Source organism: Temnothorax nylanderi, unplaced genomic scaffold (assembly GCF_030848795.1).
Source record: "Temnothorax nylanderi isolate EJ_2023f unplaced genomic scaffold, tnyl_v1.0 TNYL_tig0011_pilon, whole genome shotgun sequence".
Lineage (NCBI taxonomy): Eukaryota > Metazoa > Arthropoda > Insecta > Hymenoptera > Formicidae > Temnothorax > Temnothorax nylanderi.
In genome coordinates, this window is record NW_027249073.1 from 1,946,693 (window position 1) to 1,972,846 (window position 26,154).

Genomic DNA, 26,154 nt, shown 5'->3' on the forward strand with positions numbered 1-26,154 from the left:
GTCGTTGTATTCGATGTGCAGAATATAAAAATAAGTGAACAAAATGAACAGAAACGTATAAAGAATATAGGTGCTGTATGTTTTTAATAAATTTAATTAAGGATGTTGTTTTTAAAAAAAGCATTGCAAATGTAGAGAACAAAAATGCAGCAGTAAAAATCATTAGATATAAATTACTAGCAGATATTTTAGATAGAAGATTGATGATTACATTTCAACAATCTCTGAGTAACTTTGTAAAAATATTTTTATAAAACCTGGCGGAATATGAAGGATATCGAAATATAGCTAACGCCGAATCTAAAAATATCGAGATAATCATGATATGTAAGATATATTAGGCAAGCTTTATTTGCTTCGAGCCATTCCCCTATGTTTCTTATTCTGTATTCTAATATTTCAATAATATCGTATTATATGTCGTTTATGGACACAAGAAATCTCTGGGCCCTGTTATGTAGAATATACGCAAAAAAAGAATGTAAAAACGTGAACGCGCCATATTGTCCAACACGAACGACGACAAATACGCGCCTGGTCGGCCATTATCACAGGATCCTGAATAAACAATCCTATTGGCTCCTCCACACAGAAGCGGAAAAGCTTGCCGCGCGCGGTAAGATGCGATGCGGTAACCAATCAACGTGCCGTCTTTTTGTAAAGTCTTGCGTACACGATACTAGAAATCGGTCCGAGTTTCGGTTTAAGCCAATCAACTTGCAGCTCTTACAGAAAAGCAGCAGTTTCATTGGCTTAAACCGAAACTCGGACCGATTTCTAGTATCGTGTACACAAGGCTTAAGAACCAAAAGTTCATTGGCTACTGATTGGCTACTCCGCTACCGCATCGCTTCTTGTCACGTGTTTAAACGTTTTCGCATCTTGTAAGTTGACGATCAGGCTCGATCGTGTTCGGACGTGTTCCGAAGGAAAATTTTTTTTAAAGTATTGCGACTGTTACTGTCTGCATTGTATCGGCGCCTTTCGAGGCCTATAACGTTTTTTTACGACGCCGCTTGCGGCTTTTACGACTAGTGGTTCGTCCTGGCCGTTTTTGGGGCAGTACTGCCTGAAGGCCATTCATAGAGGAAGAAGACCTGCTGAGCCGACATATCACAGAATGGAATAATGGCCGTTACTATCCGATCGGAACTTAAGTGCCATTAAACGGAAGAAGAAGAAGAAGAAGAGTTTTCGCATCTTGTGTGTAGGAGCTAATCAGAGCTAATACGTCGTTGACACGCTGTCACTAACCGGCCTTCTTTTTTTTGAAAGGGGTTTCCCTCGCGCGAGGAGAAAAAATAATACTCTCAAATCTATCTTCCACTGTCTTCCACACTAACCGGTCGAGAAAAGGTAACTTCTAGGTCCTAATTACGATACAGAAGCGATATAGCCTGCTATTGGAATTCGGAACACAAAAACTTCCGTTTCAAGTAAACACAGCGACGCACCGACACATGAAGAAATAGAGGTCAGAGCATAACACATTATGGAGCTTTCGGAATGGATTTCGATTGGAATTATTCCGTTTTCCTTAGAAAACACAATAGAAATCTAGAAAATAGCTGAACAATTTCAGCCGAAATCGATCCATTCTGAAAAATTCCACAATATGTGTCCTGCACTACTAAAATGATAAAATTACTTTTTTAGAAAGACAGCTTGGCTGAACCGACACTTCGATTTCTGCACATTGTGGCTTTATCATTTACAACCAAGTGTGATATCTTAAAGAAGAGGATGGCCCATGGAAGAGATAGATCGTCGGCTACTGTTGAAGATTTACTGAAATGTCTGGACTCGTGTTTGGAGTTTCCTCCAAAGCCCTGTGGTCCCCTGCCTGTAATTGTAGATCCAAAAGTAATGATCACAATGCTTTTAAAATCACATGAGAGAATGAAAGAATACATCAGAGCACATCCAGAAGCTATTGACGTGGTCTCAGAAGAGATAAAAGTAAATGGTAAAACCGAACGTTTTGAATTCAACAGCAATATGTCTTTCGCTTCAGATATAGAGTTCATCTGCCTAACGTTTCTCACCAGAGGAGAAACATTTCAAAATATTAGCGAAAAGAGCATCACCCAATGCATGAAAATTCTTACAACAAAGTACAACATAAATACTACAAAAAGAACACCAGGCACACCTTTAGGTAATGAAATTGTAACCATCCGCAGAATTGCAGCTTCATTCCCTATAGTGACAGTGGGACTTTTCCATAAAGGCCATGGTAAATCTATTGTGGATCCAACAATTCTATTTCCTTACATTGATCTACCCAGAGCAGTTTATTCTCCTATGATCGCCTCTGCTATTCCAAAATCTAAAGATGCTCCACTGGCCATACTTTTAGCCATTGCAGTTAAGACCGACGACATATTGTATCAAACAGCTGCAAGGAGCAATTTGAAGACGCAGTTCAGGCGTCTTATGGGCTCATATGGTTCAAATGCTGAAACAGAGTTGGTAAAAATTGAAAGTTGTATCAGTTGGGGATTGTTGGTAATGGCCGATGGAAAATACACATATATTAATGCAATTGTGGATTCTCGTCAAAGAGCAAAAGAAATAATCAAGGAATTGCGACCTACTGATCCTGCTCTGAACAATATATTGTCTCAAATTTAATACTAATTGACCAATGACTGATCCCAAAATCTATATTATGCTATGGATTTTTGCAACTCAATAGTTTATCATCTATTGCGATATTGCATCCTGTACTGGGGATGGACGGTATATTTCAGTTTTATGTAATTCGACCTAAAATAATTTTTTCCAATATTATATTATATGCATAGCAACATATGGCGAATTATTTTAATATCAAAATTGTATGAGGTCTATTCGTGTTGCCTGTACTTTTTGCTTACAATCTTCGTTTTTTCTTTCTCTCACGCTTAATATCTATATATTTCGTTTTAAGTGCAGTAATTTTTGAGAATTTAAGTAATACGAACAAATCTATTATTTTAATGGCATCTCAGTAATGTAAGTAATTTATCAAGATTTTATTTTGCTTATTTTAACACTAGTCTAAGCTAGGTCAAGGTGTTATAAGATAAATGTTTGAAACAAGGGTGTTTTTATAAGCACCTGTCAATAAGAACAAATTTTGTATTGATTTGTTATTAAATCTTAATTCTATTTTGTAATTGGATAAGATGGAATGCATTTGTGTTGACGTTCAGAAATTATATATATAATCAGAAAGAATATATATAATTTGATATTATAACACACAGCTTTTCTTTCATTAATTCCTAAGTACTTATACTTAATAAAAAATAAGCTTATCCATTGTTTTTAATATCTCGGTCAGTTTTTCAATTGATTTTGACTTAACAAATTGTATATAAATTCTTTTATTAATTCCTATAAGTATTGTTTCCTAAGTATTATACTTATACTTTATAAAAAATAAGCTTATTCACTATTTTTAATATTTCGGTCACTTTTTAAATTGATTTTGACTTAACAAACTGTGTATAAATTATATAACTATATAATATAAATTATTGTCAAATTGGAATAGATTCATGAAAACTAGTGCAACACTGTGTTGCGCACTGAGTGCACTTTTATTGTTCCAATGTGAAAACCAGTCCACATATTTTCAGTGTTTAAAGTTCTACTGATAAAAATTTGTCAAATTAAACAAAGTAGAACATTAAACACTGAAAAAATGTAAACTAATTTTTGTATTGAAACAATAAAATTGCACTCAGAGTGCACTAGCGTTGCACTAGTTTTCTCAGTAGAAAAGTTTCTCTCTGGTAGAAAACACTATTTAGGGAATCGACAGAGCTAATCATAATTCAGGCTTGTGACACCAGCGCACTACTCAGCACTTGTTCCATCTTTCTTCTTTTGCTTCCCTCTCCTTAAATAATTTTCAATAATAATATTGACTGAAATAATGGGAGCTTTCCAGCAAGCGACACAAGTCGACACAGGTATCGTTTTGTCTTTGTTACTCATTGCCAAAAAAGAAAGATAGAACGACGTTTGTGTCGGCTTGTGTCACTTGCTGGAAAGCTCCCATTTTCATACATAAATATTCTTATGAATATTTCCGAACAAAAACAAAAGCCCCTACAGGAATTACATATCGGGTCGGGCGATTTAAGTTGGCAACAGTGACTCCAGCGCAGGAAGAGACGCCGACTGTCCCCCCTCGCGTCGCCAGACGCACTTCCGTTTCGCCATCTTTTATCTCGGGGAAGCGTGTGCCGTTTCGCATCCTGTTTCTATCGCGTAGTTTTACGGACCACTGACTTGGTGAGTACCAAAACATATCTCTCACTCCGCTATCGGGATCGTCGCGGCCGCACGCGCGCGCGAACGAGCGCGAGGAGCAGCAGGTGACGCGATCGGGACAGCTCGATACGTCACGTCGAGCTCGACGCGGCGCGGGCGTTCGGCTCGATTCGATCCGGCGCCGTCTACCGTCTAGCCGGTCTCCGTGAGTCCGTGGCGTCCGTGCTATCTCGCGATCGAATTGCCGGCGCCCCGGACCGCCCCTCGGATCATCCGTCGGAAGCGTTCGCCGGCAATCGAGTATTCGAGTTCGAAAATTCTTCTCGCGGCAGACGAGAAGACGATCCCCGGGAATTTCGGGCGAGGCGCCCGCCGGGCGCCGCGTCAAAATGCGCCGTGGGCTTCGATCGCCGCGCTTCCATTGTCACGCAGTGGGAAGGGTAGAGACTCGCGCTTTCGGCGTGACGCACGACGCACGTACTCCGGAGTCCGAATCCGAGGTTTATCGATCGCAATGCGTGTACTCCGTTTGAAGATCTGCGATCCGCTGTTTTTTCCTATTAAGTTTTTTTTTTGCGGTTTATCGATCGGGAATACGCGCGTTGGTCGCCGCCGTCGCCGGTGCGTCAATCGTAGCGTCGCATCGCGACCGCGTTCCTTTATTCGTTTCTTTCGTTGCCTTTTCACGATGTCAGACTCGAATTGGTTAAGACTCGATCCGTGTTTCTCGCACCGCGGCGAGATTGAAGTTGAAAATTTTCGATGGGACGACGCCTTCCTCGCGCCCGACGCGATCTATCGTCCGTCCTTGTCGCTCTCGCTCGTCCGATCTCGGGCCGTGACGCCCGTGACGGTAATTTTCCACCGCCGCGCCGGCCGGGCCGGCCCTCGTATCGTTCACGACCTCACGATCGAGAGTCGAGGCGACTCTTGTGTCATCCTTGAATGCTTGAATCCCGGCGCGACGAACGATTGCTCCTGAGCGTTGCTCCGTTTGCCCCATCCGTTTTCTCGAAGTTAATAATACCGCGTTAATAATGCACGAGCTTTCGGCAAGATTCCCATTATTGCGTATTGTTTCGCGAGAAAACTGTCGTGTAATCCGCGACTTTTGGCCGACCACCAATGACAATGCTAAGAAAATAATCTATTCGCTTAAACGCCTTAAACGTTTCAATCGTGTTAACAGCCCGAATCGAACGAGAGCCTAATTTAAACGGATGGACGACGAAGTTGGTTATTTCATTTGTCGTGCGACAAATTTTTCAAGTATGTTGACTGATTGCGGGAGAAGTTCTCGAGTTTCTAGAAATTTTCTATTTTGCAGTCAATCGATATCCTTAAGGGGGTTGTCCGGTCCTTGTACTAGAGAAAATCGATTTTCTTAGGATTTTCTTGAAACTGTGAATATACGTTAATTTAGGTGTGCTTTATGCGTGGTATAAATTTCAGTACCTCTTCCGGTATAAAAAATAAAGATACTGAGCCTCAAAGTTTCAAAAAAAAAAATTTAAATTTAATTTTTTTTTAGTTTTGGCATTTTTTCCTTATAGAACTCGACGAGAGGAGTAACTTTGGTCTTCTTGGCCAACCTCGTATCTCTTACCGTTTGGCCTGGAAAACCTTTTCATTAGTAAAAGTTGAAACTTTGAGGCTCAGTATCTTTATTTTTTATACCGGAAGAGGTACTGAAATTTATACCACGCATAAAGCACACCTAAATTAACGTATATTCACAGTTTCAAGAAAATCCTAAGAAAATCGATTTTCTCTAGTATAAGGACCGGACAACCCCCTTAAAAAAATTTGTCATACAACAAATAAAATGTTAGCCTTATTTCTTCTGTGAGACTAGAAAACGATAATCAGGTGAATGACTCATTGTTTTTCGGCCGGCTTCATGAAAATTCGGCATGAGGGCGGCGGACAAAGCGCACCGTTACACTGACGTTATTCCTAAAAATATCGCGTCTAAGTACATACTATCGTGAATGAATACAAACTGGATGACTAACGAATTTTCATCACTTCTGTATAGGATCTGATGTTGCTTCTATCAAAGTCCAATTCTAATTTAATAAATTTTATTCACGTCGCCTAATATATGTATAAAAGTAGATTTTTTTGCAAGTTTGAAATTTATTTCAAAATATACGCGAGGTATATGCGGTATTCATAGTCGCTTCTTGATAAATAAAAATTTTATTTACATGTATATGTACATACGTGCACAAGAAATTCTTAGAAACATTGACTACGTTTATATTTACACGTCATTAATCGGGTTAATAACATCAGTAGTTATAATTAATAAGTATAAAGCATAAACGCTCGTTAAATCCGGTTTTATAACACCAGTTATTACTCTACTCGTTAACGAAGATATGTAGACTTATAAATCCGGTTTTAAAGAAACGTAAACACTAAGTGAGTCATTATAATTGCATCTCCAACTTGAGATAAAAAATTACGAGAAGTATATCTGCTGTATTTCTTTAACGAGATGAAGATTTCAAGATTTCTTTGAATGAAAATAAAATAACTCTCTTCGTGTAAACGAGCATGCGTTTTCGGAAGTTATAATTACAGATGTTATTTAACCCGATTAATGGTGACGTGAAACGTGATCAATAAATGGAAACGAGGAACCAGGAATTAAACGAAAATCAAAGTAGAGTAATTTCGATATATAGAAAGCTGTGCTTGATTTTGCAGTAAGTTTATTCTTCCTAATTATGTTCTCAACTCTCTAATTCCCTGCGTTTAATTCGTAGAGCACGATTCTTGAATTCATGAAATTTGCACGAGAAACGTACGCGCAAATTCTGCTCTTACCGAAAAGTTACACAAGTTGATCGGCTGTCGCATAGCTTTTAGCCAATCAACTTAGATTTTTCGTAAGGACCGAATTTGCGCTTTTATCTTGCAAATGAATTGAAGAATCGAGCCCTGTATCATCGATGAGAAATCTCATATCCGTCAATCGCGTAACAGAAGGAGACGACACGTCGTGAATTGGGAGCGAATATATATAATACGCATTCTTTCCTTCCCACTCCGTTTTAGCGCCCACAAAGAAGCGCGATATTTCCAATTAAACGATTCGGCGAAAGCGATAGTGTCGAAAAACGGATAGAGGGGTGCAGTTGAGATTCTCCCGCGCTCGACCGGCGTCGCTCGTCATTGGCTCGCGTACCTTCGGCTACGCTCGGCCGGCGCCGCTCGCTATTGGCCCGCGCGACTCCGTCCGCACCAATCGTCGCGTCGCCGGCAGGCGCGCGGTAGGTTGCGGAACGCACGACGCGACACTGGTGCTTCGTGCGCGGTGCGACGCGGCATTCGGCAAGCGGGACGCCATTACTGACGTTGGATTTCCTCGGTGCGCGCGGTGCCGCAGATCGTTCTCTCACGCAGCAACGAGACTCTTCGTCGTTCTAACTCCGCTCGTCGGTTCTATCGCATCCGGTGTGGTCGCGTGCGATCCGGTGACCCGCGAAATTCCGCGCGGATCCTCGGCGGAATATCCGTTTGCATTCCGATACGATATCGTGAGCAACGTTCGACGCAGGTACGTACTTTCACGGCGGCGGAAGATAGTCGCGCGGCTCTCACGGTGTCCTTGGGCGGGAGGGACGATATATATATATATATATACCGCGAACAACCGCGTCGAATATCTCGCGGGGATGCGCTTGTAGGAGCTAGGGACCGTGGGAACGCGTTCCGAACCCCCGCGCGCGTAAATTAGTCACCGGGGGATCGTGGGCAAGATGGTGGAAAGGGAAGCGTCGGGATCGAAGTCGAACGATCGCGTCACTCCGATTTCCTTTCGATCAGCCGCGGGAAGGGCGCCATCGTGCGAGACAGAGAAATCGTTGCGAGAATCACGAGCGTCGGAAAGCGCTGTTTTGAGAGATAACAAAAAATAATAATAATAAGACTGATTCTTTTTCGATTTAACGTTTTCGGGTAACCTTGAAGAAATTCAATTCCAACGGCGATTGTTGCGATCACCGAATTGCTCTGGCGCGACGTGTATTGAAATTGTAATTAGTCGTAATTAATTAGGATTTGTTTAATTCCCGTGGGTATTTGCCACGGATAAATATGGAGATTGTGTACTCATAGCATCGAAATCCACGCTCGCCGGTATTACCCGGCTTCCATGCCTCGCTTTAGCGGCACAGCGCTATGCGGCGCCGACATCTAAGCCGCCGGCGATGAATAAATATGGCGGGGGACGAGCACGCTAAATGGATTGGCGTCGCGAGACACGTCAGATGGACAATGAAACTCTTGAATGAAACTCTTATGCTTTTATATTTGCTTAGAATTATCGTTGCGATAAAAAATATCAACTTTATATAGAGTCGTAATATAATCTATTGGTTTTGAGATTATCTCACGAGATAAACGACTTTTACACATTTAATTTTTCATAAATAGGTAAAAGAGAAAATAAAGTGCAAGTGATTCTAAGCTCAATTGCAATGTAAATGTATATTTTTTATATTTATTATGTATTATGTATAATCTGCATGGAAAAAAAACAAAAGAGTATTTCTGTTCTTACATGTACATCTTTGTGACGTTAGGTTCTTGTACGAGCCGCAAAATGCCGGGTTTTAGCAGCGTTGGCACGTTTAAAATCTTCATTGGTAATTTAGCCGACAAGACCTCGAACGCGGACATAAAGCCACTGTTCGAGAAGTATGGAAAAGTCGTGGAATGCGACGTGGTAAAGAATTATGGCTTCGTGGTAAGTGTATCAACCGAATCTAACGCCTCGATCAGTATAGCCAGACAGTGATATGATTATCAAGATCGATAACAATGGATCGACATTTTCTTTTTAATTCGTGTAGCATATGGAGAATGAGGAAGCAGGCCGAAACGCGATACAGAACCTGAATGGACACATGGTTCATGGACAGCCGATAAAATGCGAGGCTGCAAAGAGTCGTAAGGGACCCAACACTCCCACGACCAAGATCTTTGTGGGCAATCTTACAGACAACACCAAGGCGCCGCAGGTGCGCGAACTGTTCGCCAAGTACGGCACCGTCGTCGAGTGCGACATCGTGAGGAACTACGGCTTCGTTCATCTTGAAGCGACCGGCGACGTGAACGACGCCATCAAGGAGCTGAACGGGCAAATCGTGGACGGACAACCGATGAAGGTCCAGATCTCTACTAGTCGAGTGCGCCAGAGGCCAGGCATGGGCGATCCGGAACAATGCTATCGATGCGGACGAGGCGGTCACTGGTCCAAGGAGTGTCCCAAGGGAGGAATGGGAGGTGGACCAGATAGAAACGGATACAGGGACCGAATGTTTGGACGTGATCCATATCCTCCACCGCCGCCACCACCGTTCCTACGGGACCGGCTCATGGGTGGTGGCCGCTTTGGGGTAAGTTTATTCTTCCCGTCAACGTTTTTACACGCTATGTATTCGAATCATCCATGATATCGACGGTTTACGTGTTGATGGATAGCATGGGTGATAGCATACGGTAAGGCAACCTTTCCTTGTATTAATTTCCCCGTTCGGGATTTCTGTTAACAGGATTACGATAGCTACTACGACAGGCGCGGCTTCGAGGACACCAGGGACCTCTACGAGAGGCGGTTTACGGGTATGACAGGGCCCAGTGACATGGGATCTACCATGTGCGGGCTAGACTTTCCACCAATGACAATGCCACCTCTACCACCAAGACGAGACCCAATGCCTCCTATGCCTCCTCTAGGTATGGGATCCATGCGTGACACTGGCTTCTCCCGTGGAAACGAGTATGGCATGTTCAGCCGCCGATCGCCCCCTCCAAGTGGCAACAACGGCCGGTTCAGGTGAGTAGGTACCCGGCGTACCGACTGCCCATTCGTCCGACTTAACATTGTGAACGTTCCAGGCTGGATTAACAGCTCATGCGAATTGGGGTTTCGGTGATTCGTCGACATTTTTTCTAGTCTCTGTTGCACATTTTCTTTCTCTTACATAGATCTCAGCTTGTATCTCCTTATAGTAAATCTTTTCTAATTTTTTTTTTATTCCCACAAAATAGCTAATGTTAAGTTATGGATAAGCGAACGCGAAATTTACAAGTATTCACTTCACGTCTACTTCAGTATAAACCTCTGTCCTTTTCGACGTTTTTCGTTAAATGTACTGCCACACACACACTCTCTCTCTCTTTATCTCTTCTGTCTTCTTTTCTATCGTCGTATGTTAAACGGGACTTCTCTCTGACAATGTTATCGCGCGGCACAACGCATGATCGTTATCATCTATGCAAATATTACTTTCTCGTACTTGAGATTTTAAGACTTTTAATACTTTTACACACGTACCAGTGTCGACCCGATGCCCATATGAGTGCAGACTCCGTCGTAGTGAAATGTTAATTATATGACGCTTGGACGTTTCTGTACATTCTAAATTTCAGTGCACCTCAGGCGTACCATCTTTGTCCATGAACGCGGGCAACCCTAGAGAGACAGTCCCGGGTCAGCGTTCAAGTCGTACAAGAGTAAGTCTTTGACTCATTTTGTTAGCGAGTAGTCACGCCTCGTTCTTGTCGCTGCAACAGCAACCCGCGTCAGAAATACAATAAGCAGGCCGCCTACGTCGTCTGCGTCCCATGGTGTTCGAATCTTTTTCCGGGTCTCGACTGATTGTTCCTTGAACATGTCGACTGCTCTTCTAGGGATGTCCTAGTTCATAGACTCTCTTGTTCCATGGCATTAACTGCGAAATTGGCCTGTATGTCTCTCACTGAATCCTTTGTGTTTCAAGCGCTCCCTATTACGTACATCACTCAGCCGGGAGTGGCGCGGAGGCCTGGGATGAAGAAACGTACCTAAGGAATGCGAATTAGAATTTCTTGATCGCACTACCGCGAGCCAGGATACGCTCTGCAATTTTAAACGAAACTCTCGTACGATTGTAGATAGAGAAAAGAAAGAAAAACAAACAGGGCTGGCGCGATTTTGGAATGACGCATCGAATCGATTGTCTTTGAAACGTGTCGTAAGTAGAAACCAGCTCTCCAGACAATTTGGATCAGTAAGTTTATATCGGTATCTCCCGTCAATCTTTCCAAGTTTAGTTTCACAAACTTACGAACATAATCTTGTAACATCGATTCGATTGGAATTCGATTCAATTTCTCTGATGCGCAACCACTATCTTTTATTACCTAAAATCGTGTACTGTCTCTTTGATAGTCAAAGTACTGCCGTAACAAATTTAACAAGAATGTCATTTTAGTGAGATTAAAAGTATTTTCAAATTAAGCAAATCTTTGAGTATATTTTTCTTTCTTTCTTTTTTTTTAGTATCGATAAAATGTTGTATATTTTTTCCTTGTGTGGCACATATTTCGCAGTTGTAATGTAAGGTAATTTCTTGTTTTAGATTACGCAACAATCGCTATTTTCTTGTTATTTTGTAATTTTACGCGTTGCATTAAATAACTACTTTAAACAGATAAATTTTCAATTAAAATTATATCAGTAGATACATTGATTTAAATACGCTTAAAACTTTGTAGCAAACACAAAAATTATTAAATTATCTTGTGTTCGGTTGAATCGGAATTCCGCGCAGAGGAAGACAAAAATGTCGCGAAGAGATTTCGAGTTCGTCCGTGCTTTTCGAAAATGCAATCCATAGTTCTTGAAGTTGACTTCTACTCACGAGGTTCAAAGCTTTTCATGTATGTAAATCCATTCGCAAAACGTTCAAATAGAAAACAAAATTGATTGAATTTCTCAGTTTTTCTAAATACTTTGAATTTGTTGTTGCACGTTACCACCTCATTACCCCATATTATCCCAGCCTGGGCTGCAAATGGCTCTTTATTTTTTATGATAATACTCTTGTTGTTTTTTTTTATTTGCGAGAAGCTGTGATATCGACAAGTCGCATGGGTTAAAAATCCAGTCTACGCTGCCTGCCTCATATGACTAGCTACATCCTACATTCTCCTCACCGGCCCTCCACTTTACGATCGAGTTGTACAGATAGCGAGTTAGCACAGATAGCTGTTTGCACTCCGCTGTCGTAGGTTTTTATAGTTGTTAATCATCCGTTGCGTTTCTGCGCTCGAGTCTGCAAACGATTACTAAACGTATGTACATCATCGAAGGTTTGTCGAGTCCACTTTTCGGCGAAAGATCAAAATTTTTCCTCCACACACATACGCCTGCGCACGTGCGGGCATGTATGTGTGTATGTCCGACATAATGGAAATTTAGGAAATTTTACAGCAAATTTGACAATTCAATGACCGGTGTATTATATCCTCGTCTACTACAATTCTTGTCCCCCGAACTCTCGAGGTAGCGTAATAGGCACGAAACATTCCGTCCCGATCCCAAGTCGACAGTCATATTAGGCGAGGCACGCGAATATTGCACGTGAATATATGTATATACAGGGACTAATTCACAAAGTTAAGCCTTGGACAAGGGAGCCAGTATATGGTATATGTTGATCTGATCTCATTGGTAGATTCGATTATTTATTATACCGCTGTTATAGTAGAGGCATGTACGAGGACTTCAGCCGAGATTCGTTTGAAGAGCGTAGGTAAGTAGAGTGAAGTGCCACTGGGTCATAAATACCACGTCCGAATCGAAATCCTTATGCCGCGAATTTTAGAAATAATACTAAACCACCCTCTTCTTTATGTCACGATCGTTCCGAGGCCTTCGTTTCTGTTTAAAAAGAAAAATCATCGCCTCGGTGATATTGTTTTTGCTCTATCATAGATATTTTCCAAAATGTACTGACAGCACTGAAAATCTATAGCATATAAAAAGTGAACTATAGATTTTCAGTATTATCAATGCATTTTGGAATGCTTTATTATTTTATTCCATGCGACAAATTGTGATTGATGACTAGCTGGAATTTACGTAGATTATTTTAAAAACGCATGATTGAAGAACATATTTTGGGAACGTCTCACTTCGTTTCATTGGAATGAGTCAACATATGTAACATTTTCGAAACGCGATCTTTCATAAAGAAGAGTGCTCGAAGGATATGAACGTGTTTTAACGTGAGTTACGCGAATTCCTCTTATCGTGAAACAAAAGAATCAGTAAAAAGGTTTAGCGAGAAAAACGAGGTATTCTCCGAGCTGTATGTTCCCCTTTTCTCTCTTTATTTTTTTTTTAATCATCTTTCTCCTTTCCATCACTACTATTTACGATATTTCACTCTACGTACGTGCTCTGTTACTCTACATTTCTCTGTCTTCTGTTTTTCTCTCGTACCACGCAGATATATTGCAACCTTTTAACATTTACAATCTATATCTGTCCGTATTTTGATCCGCATCACCGATCTCGTGACTGACGTGACATAATTTTGATTACCAGACCGGGATTACGAGGGCCATCGCCGTCGCGCCGGTTCGCACCATACTAAATCGTCGCGTCGGGCTCGGATCGGTCTCTGTCGGTCGTCGGTCCGTCGGGTCTCTGTCGCTAGCAGGAAGCCTCGGAACCGAGATACTCTTGGCCGTCTTGCGAACTGCACGCGTGAAGATCTGCCGCCCGCTCTATGAGAAACAAGTGCTCTACCCGCAGTGCGAATCTATTTAGACGGAAAAAAAAAAGATAATATACCTCCCGAAACACAGAGATAGAGCAAAGCAAATATAGCCCAGCCGAATAATAGCAGAGAACACGCAAAAATTATGGGAATTATCATTTCCCACCCGACGAATCCTTCGTATCTTCTCCCGAGACTCCCGGCTTATCGATCCTCTCGTACCTCTTGTTGTCCACTTTGACCACCTTTGCACCCCTCCCTTCGTCATACATTTGTATAAAGTCAGGTATCTTCGACGTGTCAAGAAGGGGATGCGGTCCCACTGTGAACACTTGTCGATCTTTGAAAAAGAAACGTTTTTTCTTCTCTTAAAGTCTCTTACTCTCTTGGACCTGTAGCTTAAATATAATTCTTGCAATTCATGGAAAATATAGGATCGACGATCGCGCGCGGTGGGGCCGTATCTCGCAGCGGTCGAGTCGCTGATAGTTTTCGGGTTTTCTGTGACGCATCCCTCCGCTGCGCAATTGTTAGACTTCGTGATCGCGCTCGTTACGCACCTTCCCACGGGAACCACCGGACGAGGTAACAAGCGCTTAGCGTAAATATTGCGTGACATCACTGTAATTGACACACATTTGTCAGAACGCTCGCGATTCGGCTATTGTTGTCGATCGTCAACCCTTTTCACGCGACTGCGTCGTCGCGCGTTAGAGATAAATGGGATAAGCAGGTAGATCAGATTCGGAAAGCAGATGTTCGCTGATTATGTTCAAGTGCGTTAAACGGATGCGAGACACACCGTCGGGAGTAGCGCGATGTTCCGTGAGCGGTACTCGCGGTTGGTCCATTAAGATATCGCTTTACTTATGCACGCGCGCTTGTACACGCTTAGTACGGTCTGCGCCTTCTCGATCGCATCCTCGCGAATACGCTAAAATCGTAAGGTCTCCAATTTGCGTCTCTACATCTCTATTCATCTTGTAAAATTTTATTACATTTTGTAAAATAATGTGCCGCATGTACAAGCACATGCGTATGAAACTCTTATCCGTAAAACGCGATCATATCGTTGCAGAAAAAAAGGTGACGAATTGTACCAGAGATGATGGTATATGTCGTGATTTTGATCGCGTTAGAAATTATTTCGTGGATTGGCCACTTTGCGCATCTCGATCAGTGCTCTTTTTCTTTTTTCTCTTTTGATTAATTCAGTAGATTCCCCAGCGATAACTATGACGCGGTTTCTTGAAAGAAATGATAGGAAAAGAATAGTCTTCGAGTAATTCTATCTTCAATGTTCAAATCTACGACTTTTGAGATGTTGGAATTGAGAGCGAGTCTCATCTTCCGAGACGGTCGAATCTACGTCGCTCTAAGTAGCACTCTTCTTTTTCACGGATAATTTTACGTAAAGGTGTAAATTAGAGAGCTTGCGATTTTAGCGTATTCGCCAAGGTGCATCGAGAAGACTCGGCTTAATAAGAGAAAAAAAAGCGTTCGCCGAAGTCTTGACCCAATTAGGGAGGGTAGCGTGCGGGTCTGACCGTTTAGAAAACTGTTTTTACAAATGCTATTTCCTTCGCTGCAAAAAGGAAGAAAAAGAGTTATAATTGGACTTAGACCCGGTAGGATGCGCCGATTCTGTATGGAAAACCAAGTGGCGGAACATTATTCTTAGCGTATAGCAACATAATCTTTTTATTAACGTAGGATTAACTTGGACGTAAAAAAAAAGACGTGCTATAGTCTGTAATAATCGCACTTCCGTTTTTTTTTCGAGCGTAGAGACTTGCTGTAAGCTTTTTTTTCTCTATTCTACCGTCTACGCTTTTTGTTTTTTTGCTGAGAAAACCGACCGTGTTTTTTTTTTCTTAAAGATTATATAAATTATAACCACACGATATATTGCTAATAATAATGCTGAATATAAGAGAAATGTAATAACATGTATTTATGAAATTCACAAGAAAAAAACGACGTGTACTGCGTGTTTCTTTAATTATATCACACCGACCGCTCTTTCTCTCGCGGCGTACCCCTTGCCAGCAACAACGACAACCATCCACAAAATCAACCCCCGACCCCTTCCCTTGTCGCACCACGAGAATCTTGATCGCGTACGATCGGACGCGCGCTTCCTTCGCTGGCTTCCTGCGCGTCGCGCGCGCGTTTCCGCATCGTACTGGCTCAATAAAAAAAAAAGAAAAGAATAAATGAAATACCCCGTCAGAATCTCGATCCAAAACGCGCGCGGCGTGTTCGCTCGTGTTAATTCTGTCTCTCTCTCTTTGCTGCCACCCTTGTGCCACCCCTTCACAAGTCTGATTGTCGAACCACAGGTAGAGCTCTGCGATGTTTTCTCCATCGAGCAACTCGAACTGCTTCTACCTTCTTGTATTTTTATTTAATTGTGATACAGTGCAAGCTTCTATAATATAAATTAACGATAGCGATGTTTAGTTTAAATTGTGTATATAAACGGACCGTCGAATATTTTTGTATAATGGTGTAGATTATAGATCAATTAGAATCATCAGTTTGTCATCGGTGACTTAGGTCAGTCACAATTAAGTTAATCAAATTATTTGTTATACAACCTTAATTGTACATGTATGTAAATAATCATTTAGATTAGACATCCTGATAGACGTTGCACTATATCGTCAATGTAACATTAGAAATTAGTGTCTCTCCACGATATGTCGAGGACTATTTCACGTTCACGTGTGCACAGTTCCGTCTCGATAATCACTTTTTTCCTCTCAGTTCTGTAATGCAAATTCCTCTCGAGCCTCACCTGTCTTTCATTGCCACAAACATTTTATTCTCGATAGGGTGGGAAAAGTGAGGACAAGATGCGTACTATACAGTGTAATGCGACGTAACGTTTTCGCGCTCGTCGGGCACGCAATCGTGCGTTGATTGTGTCGCTGATCGTTCCCGGATTTCACGGTTCCCTCGTGGCGAACGTCCAGTGGGAAATTTTCAATTGATCACGCGATGCATGCCCGGCAAAAGGATTTCAGCACTCGCATACGTGTATAAATGTGTGGGATATTCCGGAATCATTAAGTATCCTGTCTGGCACAGAAATTCCGTGACAACATCGATTTTGACGCGGCGAAAATTTTATAAACGACTTATATTTTATGCCTTCTTGTATTTGAATGTCAATTTGAAAATCTGTCAAATCTGTTGTGTGAACAAAATTTAAGATTGAAAAAGAATTGAACTTTTTGTTAAATTAACTGCTTAAGACACTTTTTAAACTCAAATTTTTTTAAATTTCTGTAATTTTTGCCATGTTTAAAACAACTTGTATGTTTTTCTGGTCTGAAAGGATTATACGATGATTCTGTAACATCCTCTTTACTCCGCGTAATATCCTTCGTACGTTTCATTTTGTTGCTTTAAATCTACAAGATGAAGCTTCTGAATTCAGCAACGCTGTCGTTTTCTTTAGATCTTGATCATTTTAAAGTAAAGAAATCAATTTGAAAATACTGGGAGAATCTTATAATTTCTCGTAAAGTTCTTTGAAAAATCTTTACACGATCTGTGTCATTTTTATTACTTCGCGAACCATAATCTCATTCGTATCGAATGTTAAGCGATCTAATCAAACTCTGATACGTTGCCGTCGATTCCCCTCTTCGTTTTCAAGACAATCATAACTTTAGGCGTGTCTCTTTACGTCCGACGTGTCTGCTTCTCTCTTTTTTTTCTTCTCTGTAATTGCTTGTTTTAGTCTCAGTAGTCGAAAGCAGGGTTCGCGATGCGTTATACACAAAGTTCAGATTTCGACGTTGTAGGCGCGGGAAACGGCGATCGCACGATACATTTCCCTACCTACGGCATCGGAAGTTGAAGTCTCGAGATTATAGCGATTTCGACCTCTGGTTCCTCTACCTCTGCACTGTCTTAAAAAATTAAGGGCCGTCGTAGCGAGATCCGTCGAACATAAAGTGAAATCGTTCGTTGTATGACTGATGTTTTCAGACCAATTGGCACCGCGGGTGAGGTGGTCGCGCACGAGCTAGCATATAGCGCGAATAAGTCGCTTCATCACGCATATACGGACGTGGAATACTAATCCTCCCTCTATACGTATTAAAACAAGGGAGCACCGGGAAATATCGAATTCCGATAAGCCTGCTACGCACCCTTCTCGCGTTAGCAACGTACGAGATGAGGTCCTATTTTGTACATTCTTTTTTTGTACGTGATTCACTTACACGTGTGTTTTTTGCAAGTTCTTATTTTTTAATAAACGTCAGAACACGTGCGAACGACGTCTCCTTGAATTGTGATTGAGAATTCACCCTTTCTGGCTGGCTCTCTCGAACTAGGCTGAGTTTGTCCGTCGAGAACGATTGCATCGTTTGTGGACTGAAACTCAAGCTGAGACGAAGATGAAAGTCTCCCAATCTTTAAATTTCATCTTTTATTAAAAAATGATACATTACCTAAAATATAAATAATTTATTGTATAAAATATAAATATTTATAGATTTTGCGTATTTACAATTAATCTATCGGCGTGATTTTCAGAGATTGTCGACTTTCTTCTTTCTCCTCGGTTAATTGTTGTCCCTATTCCGTAAGCACAGAGGAAAGATCTGCCATCCTTTCGCCGCATTCACGTCTTTGTAGTGCGATTAGCGTTCACCTGCATAAGACTTTCGGTCAAAGCCAAAGTTAAAGCTGCTTCCAGAGGTATCAAGCAAACACGGAAGTAAATGTAAATAGATGACGGAGTGAATATTCCTTTTTTTTTCTTGTGTATATTAACCCGATTTTTTTGTCGGTATGTACATGGTAATACTCATTGTTATGTGCCAGTCAAACTTGCAGACTCGGAGGTTGAGCAGGTCTACAGAATCGGACTTGGCTGGAGATCGCTTTTCCACCCGACCAACCGGCAAGGCAGAGGCGACCGGCCACGTTCTGTAGCTTATACGCAGTCACCACTCCTCTTCCCCTCCCAAAGTTACTTTAAGAGACGTCGCGCAGGGTCCTCGGAGATAACCGAGCGAGCCTCTTTCAGAGTGACTTTGGAACACGAACGTGCAGAACCAGGCATGCTACTCGATCATCTCTCCATACTGAGATGTGGTGAGCAAACTGCTGATCCGATAATACGTAGACTATTCCGAAAATCCGGGGAAAACAAAATGAGAAAAGATCGGCCGATCTGTATCCCTGTAAGGTTGACGCGAGAGAGGAGGTCGGACCTCCTCCCGTCGGCTCGGTTGAAAGAGTTGCGAGTTTGATCGGTGCATAGCGAGTACGTCGGACGCCGGTTAACTTTGGCTTCAACCGTACCAATGCACGGAACCGTTTCATCGAGTTCGGGAAATCCCTGGCGCATGATCGTCGAGAACGTACACAAGATGCCTCAGAACCAATGGACCATTGTAATTCAAAGTTCAGTTAGTCGAAAAGTTCAGTCCATTTATTAAGACCTCAGAAAATTAATGTGTTTTAGGTTTGAGTATAAGTTTTCAAGTTTCTTAAAAAGGGTGGAGAGATTATTGAACACATTTAAGTTCAGAAGTAATAAAAATTTCAAATAATGCCCTCCTATAACTGGTTTTGAGACAGTCTTACCTCATACTAGCCCCTTTCTTCCTTTCTTTTTTTTTCAATTTTTTTTGGCGTTATCCCTTCGCAACTGGCACCCGCTTAGGTGAACCCCCGACCCGCGATACGTAGGCTTGACATAGCTTGACGAGGCTCGTACGTTGATGCGGGTACGCGGGGAAAAGGGAATCTGCGATACACCGAGTCGCGCGCGCATGGCACACGCGTGCGGGAAAAAAAGACTCGGGGAGCATGGAGCCGTCACGCACACCGGGGAGCTTCGTCGGATACGCGATGTATCGCTGTATTGCAAGTACACTCCCTCGAGGATTACGGTAATGTCGGTGCCGCCGGACTAGTCGTCGGATAGCGAAGGTCTGCCGATGGTCGGCAGTCTCGCTCTCGTAGCCCATACGTGGACGTGCGAGATTCCGGCTCGTCGTCGTCATCGCCGTCGCCGCCGTCGTCGTCGTCGTCGTCAGCCTCGTCGCCGCCCTCGTCGCAGTCGCCGCTGTCGTCGTCGTCGCCGTCGCCGTCAACGTCTATATAAAGTCACGCAGCCCGAGTTGCAAAACGGTTCGGGACACGCTGGCCGCCGAGAAGCTCAACGAGATGAGAAGTTCCGAGCTCTGTAGCTAGATCGCTGAGATACATTTCGGACACGCGCCGGCACAGACCCTCGCAGGCGCTTAGAGAGATTAAAAAAAAAAACCATGTCCCTCTCGGCAGAGTTCTCACCTAGAGACACGTGGAGATCGTGAATCGCCGATCGGATTTTTGAGAGACACGGTCGGCGCAAGAACCCGAGAAAAATGTACACATGTAACGGAAAAAAAAAAAATACGGACGCACGTCGTCGGGACACACGGGTTTACCCCCTTGATCTCGCGTGATAGAAAAACGATCACACACGTATCGGTCATCGTCGGTTGCCGCCGATTACCAAAAACGGAAAAAAAAACAAAGCGCAAAACCGAAATAGAAACGCGACAGCAGGGATTGTAACACGCTGTATTGTAATATGATATGTGATATAGGACGCGATGATAGCCCTCTACGCTGAGCATCGTCCACGAAGGATGTACCCTCGAAGGAGAGCGAGCGAGCCGGGAGCTCGAGAGACGAGAGAGGGCTTCTTCGGGTAGAAGCGACGCGAGTGGTCTGACGGAGGAGCGACGTGGTGTAGCGAGAGGTAATTTTCCAACACAGCACTCTGTACCACGTCGAAAGAGAACGGGAGAGGAGATATACCGGATATATGCTTAAATAGAGACGCGTTACCGCATCCAAGACGCGGGTCCAGTCGTCGTCGGTATCGTTCCGACACGCGTAAGAAAACGAATAAAAGTAATTTAAAAAAAAAGGAAAACTGCGAACGATACGTTAATTCTCACCCCGCGTGTTCCACACCCGCCTTTGAGAGTCCTGTTTTCTTTCTTAGGAGAAGCGGCGCTTCTTAAGGGAGAGCTCCGTCTCTACGAGAGGAATCCTCTTCTGTAGGGCCGCCGGACAAAACTGTGAGATCGACATGTGCTCGCATACACCGAATCTCGCCCTAGAGCGGATTCTCGAGAGTCTCCCTCCGCTTGGCGGGAGCACGAAGGTATCGTAAGAACGAGTACTTTCCCCGCGCTGCGATTCCTGTAAAATCTCGTGAAATATCGGATAATTTTGATCTGAGATAGACTAATGAACGAATATCGTAAATGTTGCTCGGAGATTGAAATTGCTACGACTTTAATTCTCATTCACATCAGAGTAATTCTTATTCCTGCTGTTTATTTCTCATATCTGTTACATTGGAAGCTTAGTTCGTCGAGATTATAACGGTTCACTTTTGCAGATTTTAAAACACTTGGTTTTTCGTTGCAATCATATTAAGTCATAACAGTCGGGAGCGAGAAATAATATACATTTTTTCTTTTTAATTATGCGTCGAAATGAATTAATTCTTTTAGCATGTTGCCATTTGTGCTCAATGATGCACATTGGTAAACTACATGAAAAAAATTTCCCTTTTATTATCATGTCAATAAATTAATATATAATCGAATAAAATATAACATATTACATTATAAATATAATGTAATCTAATTAATATATAATCTGTAGTCATATATTTGTAGCGACAGTGAAGTGTGATCAAAACCTCCGAAGATACATGTTTGTTGATCTACGAAACGAAAATCTTCAATATATTTTAAGCACTGTCAAATACGAAATATAAGAGAATTAAACTGTTTCAACTAATGCAAAGGTAAAAAAAATTCATGATTTCTCGTTTTTGATGTTACGATTCAATATGTAGCAAGAGAGATCTTGATATTTTCGTGCGATTCCATTGCTAGTATTTAACTATTCAGATGTAAATGCGTAACGGTAAGTAGATTCCGCAGGTAAGGTGCTTGAAGCTAGCTCACTATTGTTCAATCCTAACGGATCGTCCCGAAGAGTCGAAGTCGCGCCGTAAATAAAACCTCGTGTGTAAAATATATGTTACAGGATATCGCCGCTACGTTCGATGATACGAAAATTTTCCAGTCGTGACGAAAATATTCAACGTGTAATTGAGCAATAAAGACTCATCTTTCATCTCCAGAGCTCGTCAACTGATCTAGGATGTCGAAGTTGTTGCGTACATCTTTCACATGCATATTGAAAGACGGATTTTCCTTTACACGAGTCTCAAGTGTTCGACGTTGAGAAACAAATCAAAGAAAATCTAATTAGAGCGATGTGTCACTGGAATAAATTATCTTGCACGTTTCAGTTCTGACTTGGATCTCTATTTCTTCAATTAGCTTTTCTCGAACCGCACCATCGAGTAAAACTTACAAAGAACTTATCACGCTATTAAACTACGTATGTCTTTAGGTCTCGTCTTATTGTTAGCTACGTTTCGTTCTTCCGAAGCGTAAATGTAAGAATACTCGCGTTTGAATATAAACTGCAAAAGAATGCCGCTAAGATCAGATTATTTGAGTGCGTGGGAAGCGATTTACATATATTGCATTGAAATAATCCTCAATGGGAGCCTCGTTTAGTTATAAATTAGCATAGGCTGCTTAGTTACGGTCTCATTATGCAGTTCTTAGATAACATCCTGGCCCCTCTCTCTCCCTCCCGTTCGTGACGAGTCACCGCGGACCGCGATGACATTAGCGATAACGTCGTTCCACGACGGAGCGATTTTCTTGAAGCGGCTTCGGGCAATCGATGCCATTCGATCTCTCGCGTTTCCACGCACGAGGAGCGGAAAACGTCGGTGGCGCGCCTCGTGATCGTAGCAGACCATCCTCGGCGTACGTTCCTTCGTGATCGCACGGGAAATCGAAATCGTCCACAAATGGCCGAGGACTTACGGTAAGTGAGACATTTCGTTGCTCGCGATCCCGCATCTTCTAATTTATTTTCTCTATCTCGCGATCTCGTCTGTTGTGTGAACTGGACGCGACTTTATCTTCTTCTCGGAGCTCGGAGGTTATGAGTCAGGATTCGTCAGTCGGCATCAAAAGGTTATGTACATGCCGCATGTGCTTTCCTGGCAATTGATAATAAAAGACAATTATCTACGAAAATGTGTTCATTCGTTTGCCCGTGCTACGTCTTTTTCAATTTAAAAATCGCACAAGCGATCAACAACGGACTCGCGATGAAATTTAATCGCATCGCGGAAGGAGAGATGGAGGTTATGTAATCGTCAAGGTCGATTCTCATCGGCGCGATTTCGTCACCGAGCTCCGATACGCTCACTGCTCAGATACGCTCGCTTCAAAATGGCATCGCGAAATACGAAATTTGCCGCGTGTGTTTCTCAATATTTACTCTATCGCGGATGTTTTTTCTCATTGAACCTCTCTGACTCGAAGATAATGAATCATTTAGCATTTATTCTCACTGTATCCCTCGGAAAGCGTTTTGTTCATAAAAATTTGCTAGTATCTAGACTGAAATTGTTATGAACGTTTCAGGAAAGGGTTGCTGCTGGGAATCGGAAATCCTCTCCTGGACATTTCAGCAAACGTAGACCATGAATTTTTACAAAAGTACGACATGAAGCCCAACAATGCCATTCTCGCCGAGGAAAAACACAAGCCTTTATACGAGGAGCTGATCGACCTGTACAACGCTAGCTTTACTGCGGGTGGATCTGTGCAGAACACCATGAGAGTGGCGCAGGTAAGTAAAATCCACACAGAACTGTTGCTTGGATATTGCCAAATTTATTTGACTGAAAGAAGAGAAACGTCGGGCTCGTACGACGATAAATAATCGGCGTTTTTATTTCACACAGTGGTTCCTGCAAAAACCAAAAGTTTCCACCTACATGGGCTGCGTTGGTAGGGACAAGTATTCCAAGATCCTGGAGGACAAGGCAGTCGCAGACGGCTTGAACGTCCGCTACCAGTATACCGATCAGGAACCGACTGGAACGTGCGCGGTACTGATCACGGGGAAAGAACGCTCCCTGTGCGCCAATCTAGCAGCGGCGAATTGCTTCTCGCCGTCGCACATCGAAAAGCCCGAGAACAAGCATCTGATAGACATCGCGAAATACATCTATATATCGGTAAACGCAAAAATATTTCCCAATGAATCTACAGCCTGATCTACAATGTGTTCTTTGCTTCCTGTTTTCTGCTCTTACCTCTTTGCGACTATCTCGTATTTTGCAATTCCGTCGCGTAACATGATGTTTCTTGTCTCTTCTGAAGTTCGTCAATTTTTATCTTGGGCGACAGAGAACAAAAAACATCGCATTACGCGACGGAATTGCGAAATACGAGATAGTCGCAAAGAGGTAATAGTCTAAGAGCTGACGACACTTTTGGCCAAGTGATTTTGTAAAATACGACTTTCCGTTTTAACCTGCGTGGACGACTCTCCTTCGATAATCCGAACATCTGGCTGGCCGTACCTGGGGGGTTTAGAAGTACGCAGGTGAGAAAAAAAAACAGATTTTCAAGTCATAGTATAAGTCTCAATTTTTATCGGATATTGATAATTGGTCACTCAGGAACATGCAAATAAATTGCCAGTTCGATTGCTCGGGAGAATTAGTCGCCAGGCTTAATTATAAATAATTAAAAATAATTATTTTCAAGTCATACTATAAAAGCTGGGTTTTTTTAAGTAAAGACAAGTATAGTGCTAATACATGCCACCAAAAAAAGCCAAATAAAAATTTTGGTGACATCTCTAAAAAAATTATTGAAAATGCACAAAGCCGGCGCGCGGCGGAGGGGTCTGACGATGGCCTCAATTGTTTTTAGCGTCCATGAGTTTTTAAAAACGTGTATTATTAACTATCATTATCGTATCAATTTATGAAAAGATTGATAAACAATAAATAGTGTGTGAAAATAAAAAAATGGCTTTGCTGGCGCAGCGATGCGTTATTTGTGACCCCTCCGCCGCCTTTGTGCATTTTCAATAATTTTTTTAGAGATGTTGCCACCAAAATTTTCATTTGGCTTTTTTTGGGTGGTAAGTGTTAGCACTATACTTGTTAGTAAAAAAAACCCAGCTTTTATAGTATGACTTGAAAATAATTATTTTTAATTATTTATAATTAAGCCTGGCGACTAATTCCCCCGAGCAATCGAACTGGCAATTTATTTGCATGTTCCTGAGTGATCAATTATCAATATCCGATAAAAATTAAGACTTATACTATGACTCGAAAATCCGTTTTTTTTTCTCACCTGCGTACTTCTAAACCCCCCAGGTATGGCCAGCCAGGTGTTCGGATTATCGAAGGAGAGTCGTCCACGCAGGTTAAAACGGAAAATCGTATTTTACAAAATCACTTGGCCAAAAGTGTCGTCAGCTCCCCGACTATAAGAGCAGAAAACAGGAAGCAAAGAACACATTGTAGATCAGGCTTACGAGAGAGAGAGAGCGAATCGTAAAACGTCTAACAAAATTCATTATTCCGTACTTTAGGGATTTTTCTTGACAGTCAGTCCCGAGTCCATACAGACGGTAGCCAAGCACGCTCACGAGAACGACAAGATGTTCATGATGAATCTCAGCGCGCCATTTCTGTGCGAGTTCTTCCAAAAACCGATGTTGGCGGCGTTTCCCTACGTGGACATCCTGTTCGGAAATGAGACGGAAGCGGACGCGTTTGCAAAGGCCAACAATCTTAACGAGACGGACAGAAGGCAGATCGCGCTGAAGATATCGGAGATGGAGAAGATCAACGACAAGAGGAAAAGGATCGTCGTGATAACGCAAGGTGCCGAGGCAGTACTCTTAGCCCAAGACGGGACGGTAACCGAATATCCCGTCGTAAAAGTGCCAGAGGAGAAAATTGTGGATACCAATACCGCCGGAGATGCTTTTGTCGGAGGTGAGTACGGATCCCTCGCCGCTACAACGGCAACCAATTGCGGATTTACTGGCTTTTCTGATTGGAAAACTTGTTTCAGGCTTTCTCGCGCAACTTATCCAAGGCAAAAGCATAGACACGTGTATAAAGTGCGGCACTTGGGCGGCGGCGCAGATTGTACAAACATCCGGATGTACTTACGAGGGCAAGCCGAACTTCCAATCTTGATAGGCGCCAAGGCGCGGTAGCGGTTATAAATTGTGTACTTAATAAACATCTTAATGATTTTTTTTTACCTTCGTCTTTTGTATCTGAGCTTTACATTACAAGTGCAATTGCAGCCGGACGGTTACAAACGTATTTACATTTATTAAAATTCAATAAACGTCTGTTTTATTAGCA

The 26,154-nt window shown here is 42.3% G+C and overlaps 2 protein-coding genes and 1 long non-coding RNA gene across 11 annotated transcripts; all 3 read left to right on the forward strand.

Annotated features, from left to right (window-relative positions):
* The first annotated feature begins 868 nt into the window (after positions 1-868).
* On the forward strand, positions 869-3,244 carry LOC139767694 (uncharacterized). The gene is made up of 3 exons (XR_011717203.1): positions 869-1,203; positions 1,276-1,474; positions 1,657-3,244. It is a non-coding gene; the product is annotated as an uncharacterized lncRNA (long non-coding RNA).
* Positions 3,245-4,138: 894 nt separating this feature from the next.
* Lark (RNA-binding protein lark) lies at positions 4,139-22,187 on the forward strand. 9 transcript variants are annotated; one of them, XM_071697259.1, is made up of 7 exons: positions 4,140-4,287; positions 8,862-9,025; positions 9,132-9,677; positions 9,834-9,903; positions 10,018-10,117; positions 12,816-12,860; positions 21,921-22,187. In XM_071697259.1, the coding sequence occupies exons 2-7, from the start codon at positions 8,882-8,884 to the stop codon at positions 21,994-21,996; spliced, it is 981 nt and encodes a 326-aa protein (XP_071553360.1). In that variant the 5' UTR covers positions 4,140-4,287; positions 8,862-8,881; the 3' UTR covers positions 21,997-22,187. The 9 variants fall into 9 exon arrangements, with proteins under 9 accessions (XP_071553355.1, XP_071553356.1, XP_071553360.1 ...); XM_071697258.1 differs by lacking the exon at positions 21,921-22,187 and adding an exon at positions 17,835-18,127; XM_071697260.1 differs by lacking the exon at positions 21,921-22,187 and adding an exon at positions 13,658-15,818.
* Positions 22,188-22,334: 147 nt separating this feature from the next.
* On the forward strand, positions 22,335-26,154 carry Adk2 (Adenosine kinase 2). The gene is made up of 5 exons (XM_071697264.1): positions 22,335-22,781; positions 23,390-23,597; positions 23,713-23,988; positions 25,365-25,773; positions 25,853-26,154. Exons 1-5 carry the CDS (start codon positions 22,765-22,767, stop codon positions 25,978-25,980), a joined length of 1,038 nt encoding a protein of 345 aa, XP_071553365.1. The 5' UTR covers positions 22,335-22,764; the 3' UTR covers positions 25,981-26,154.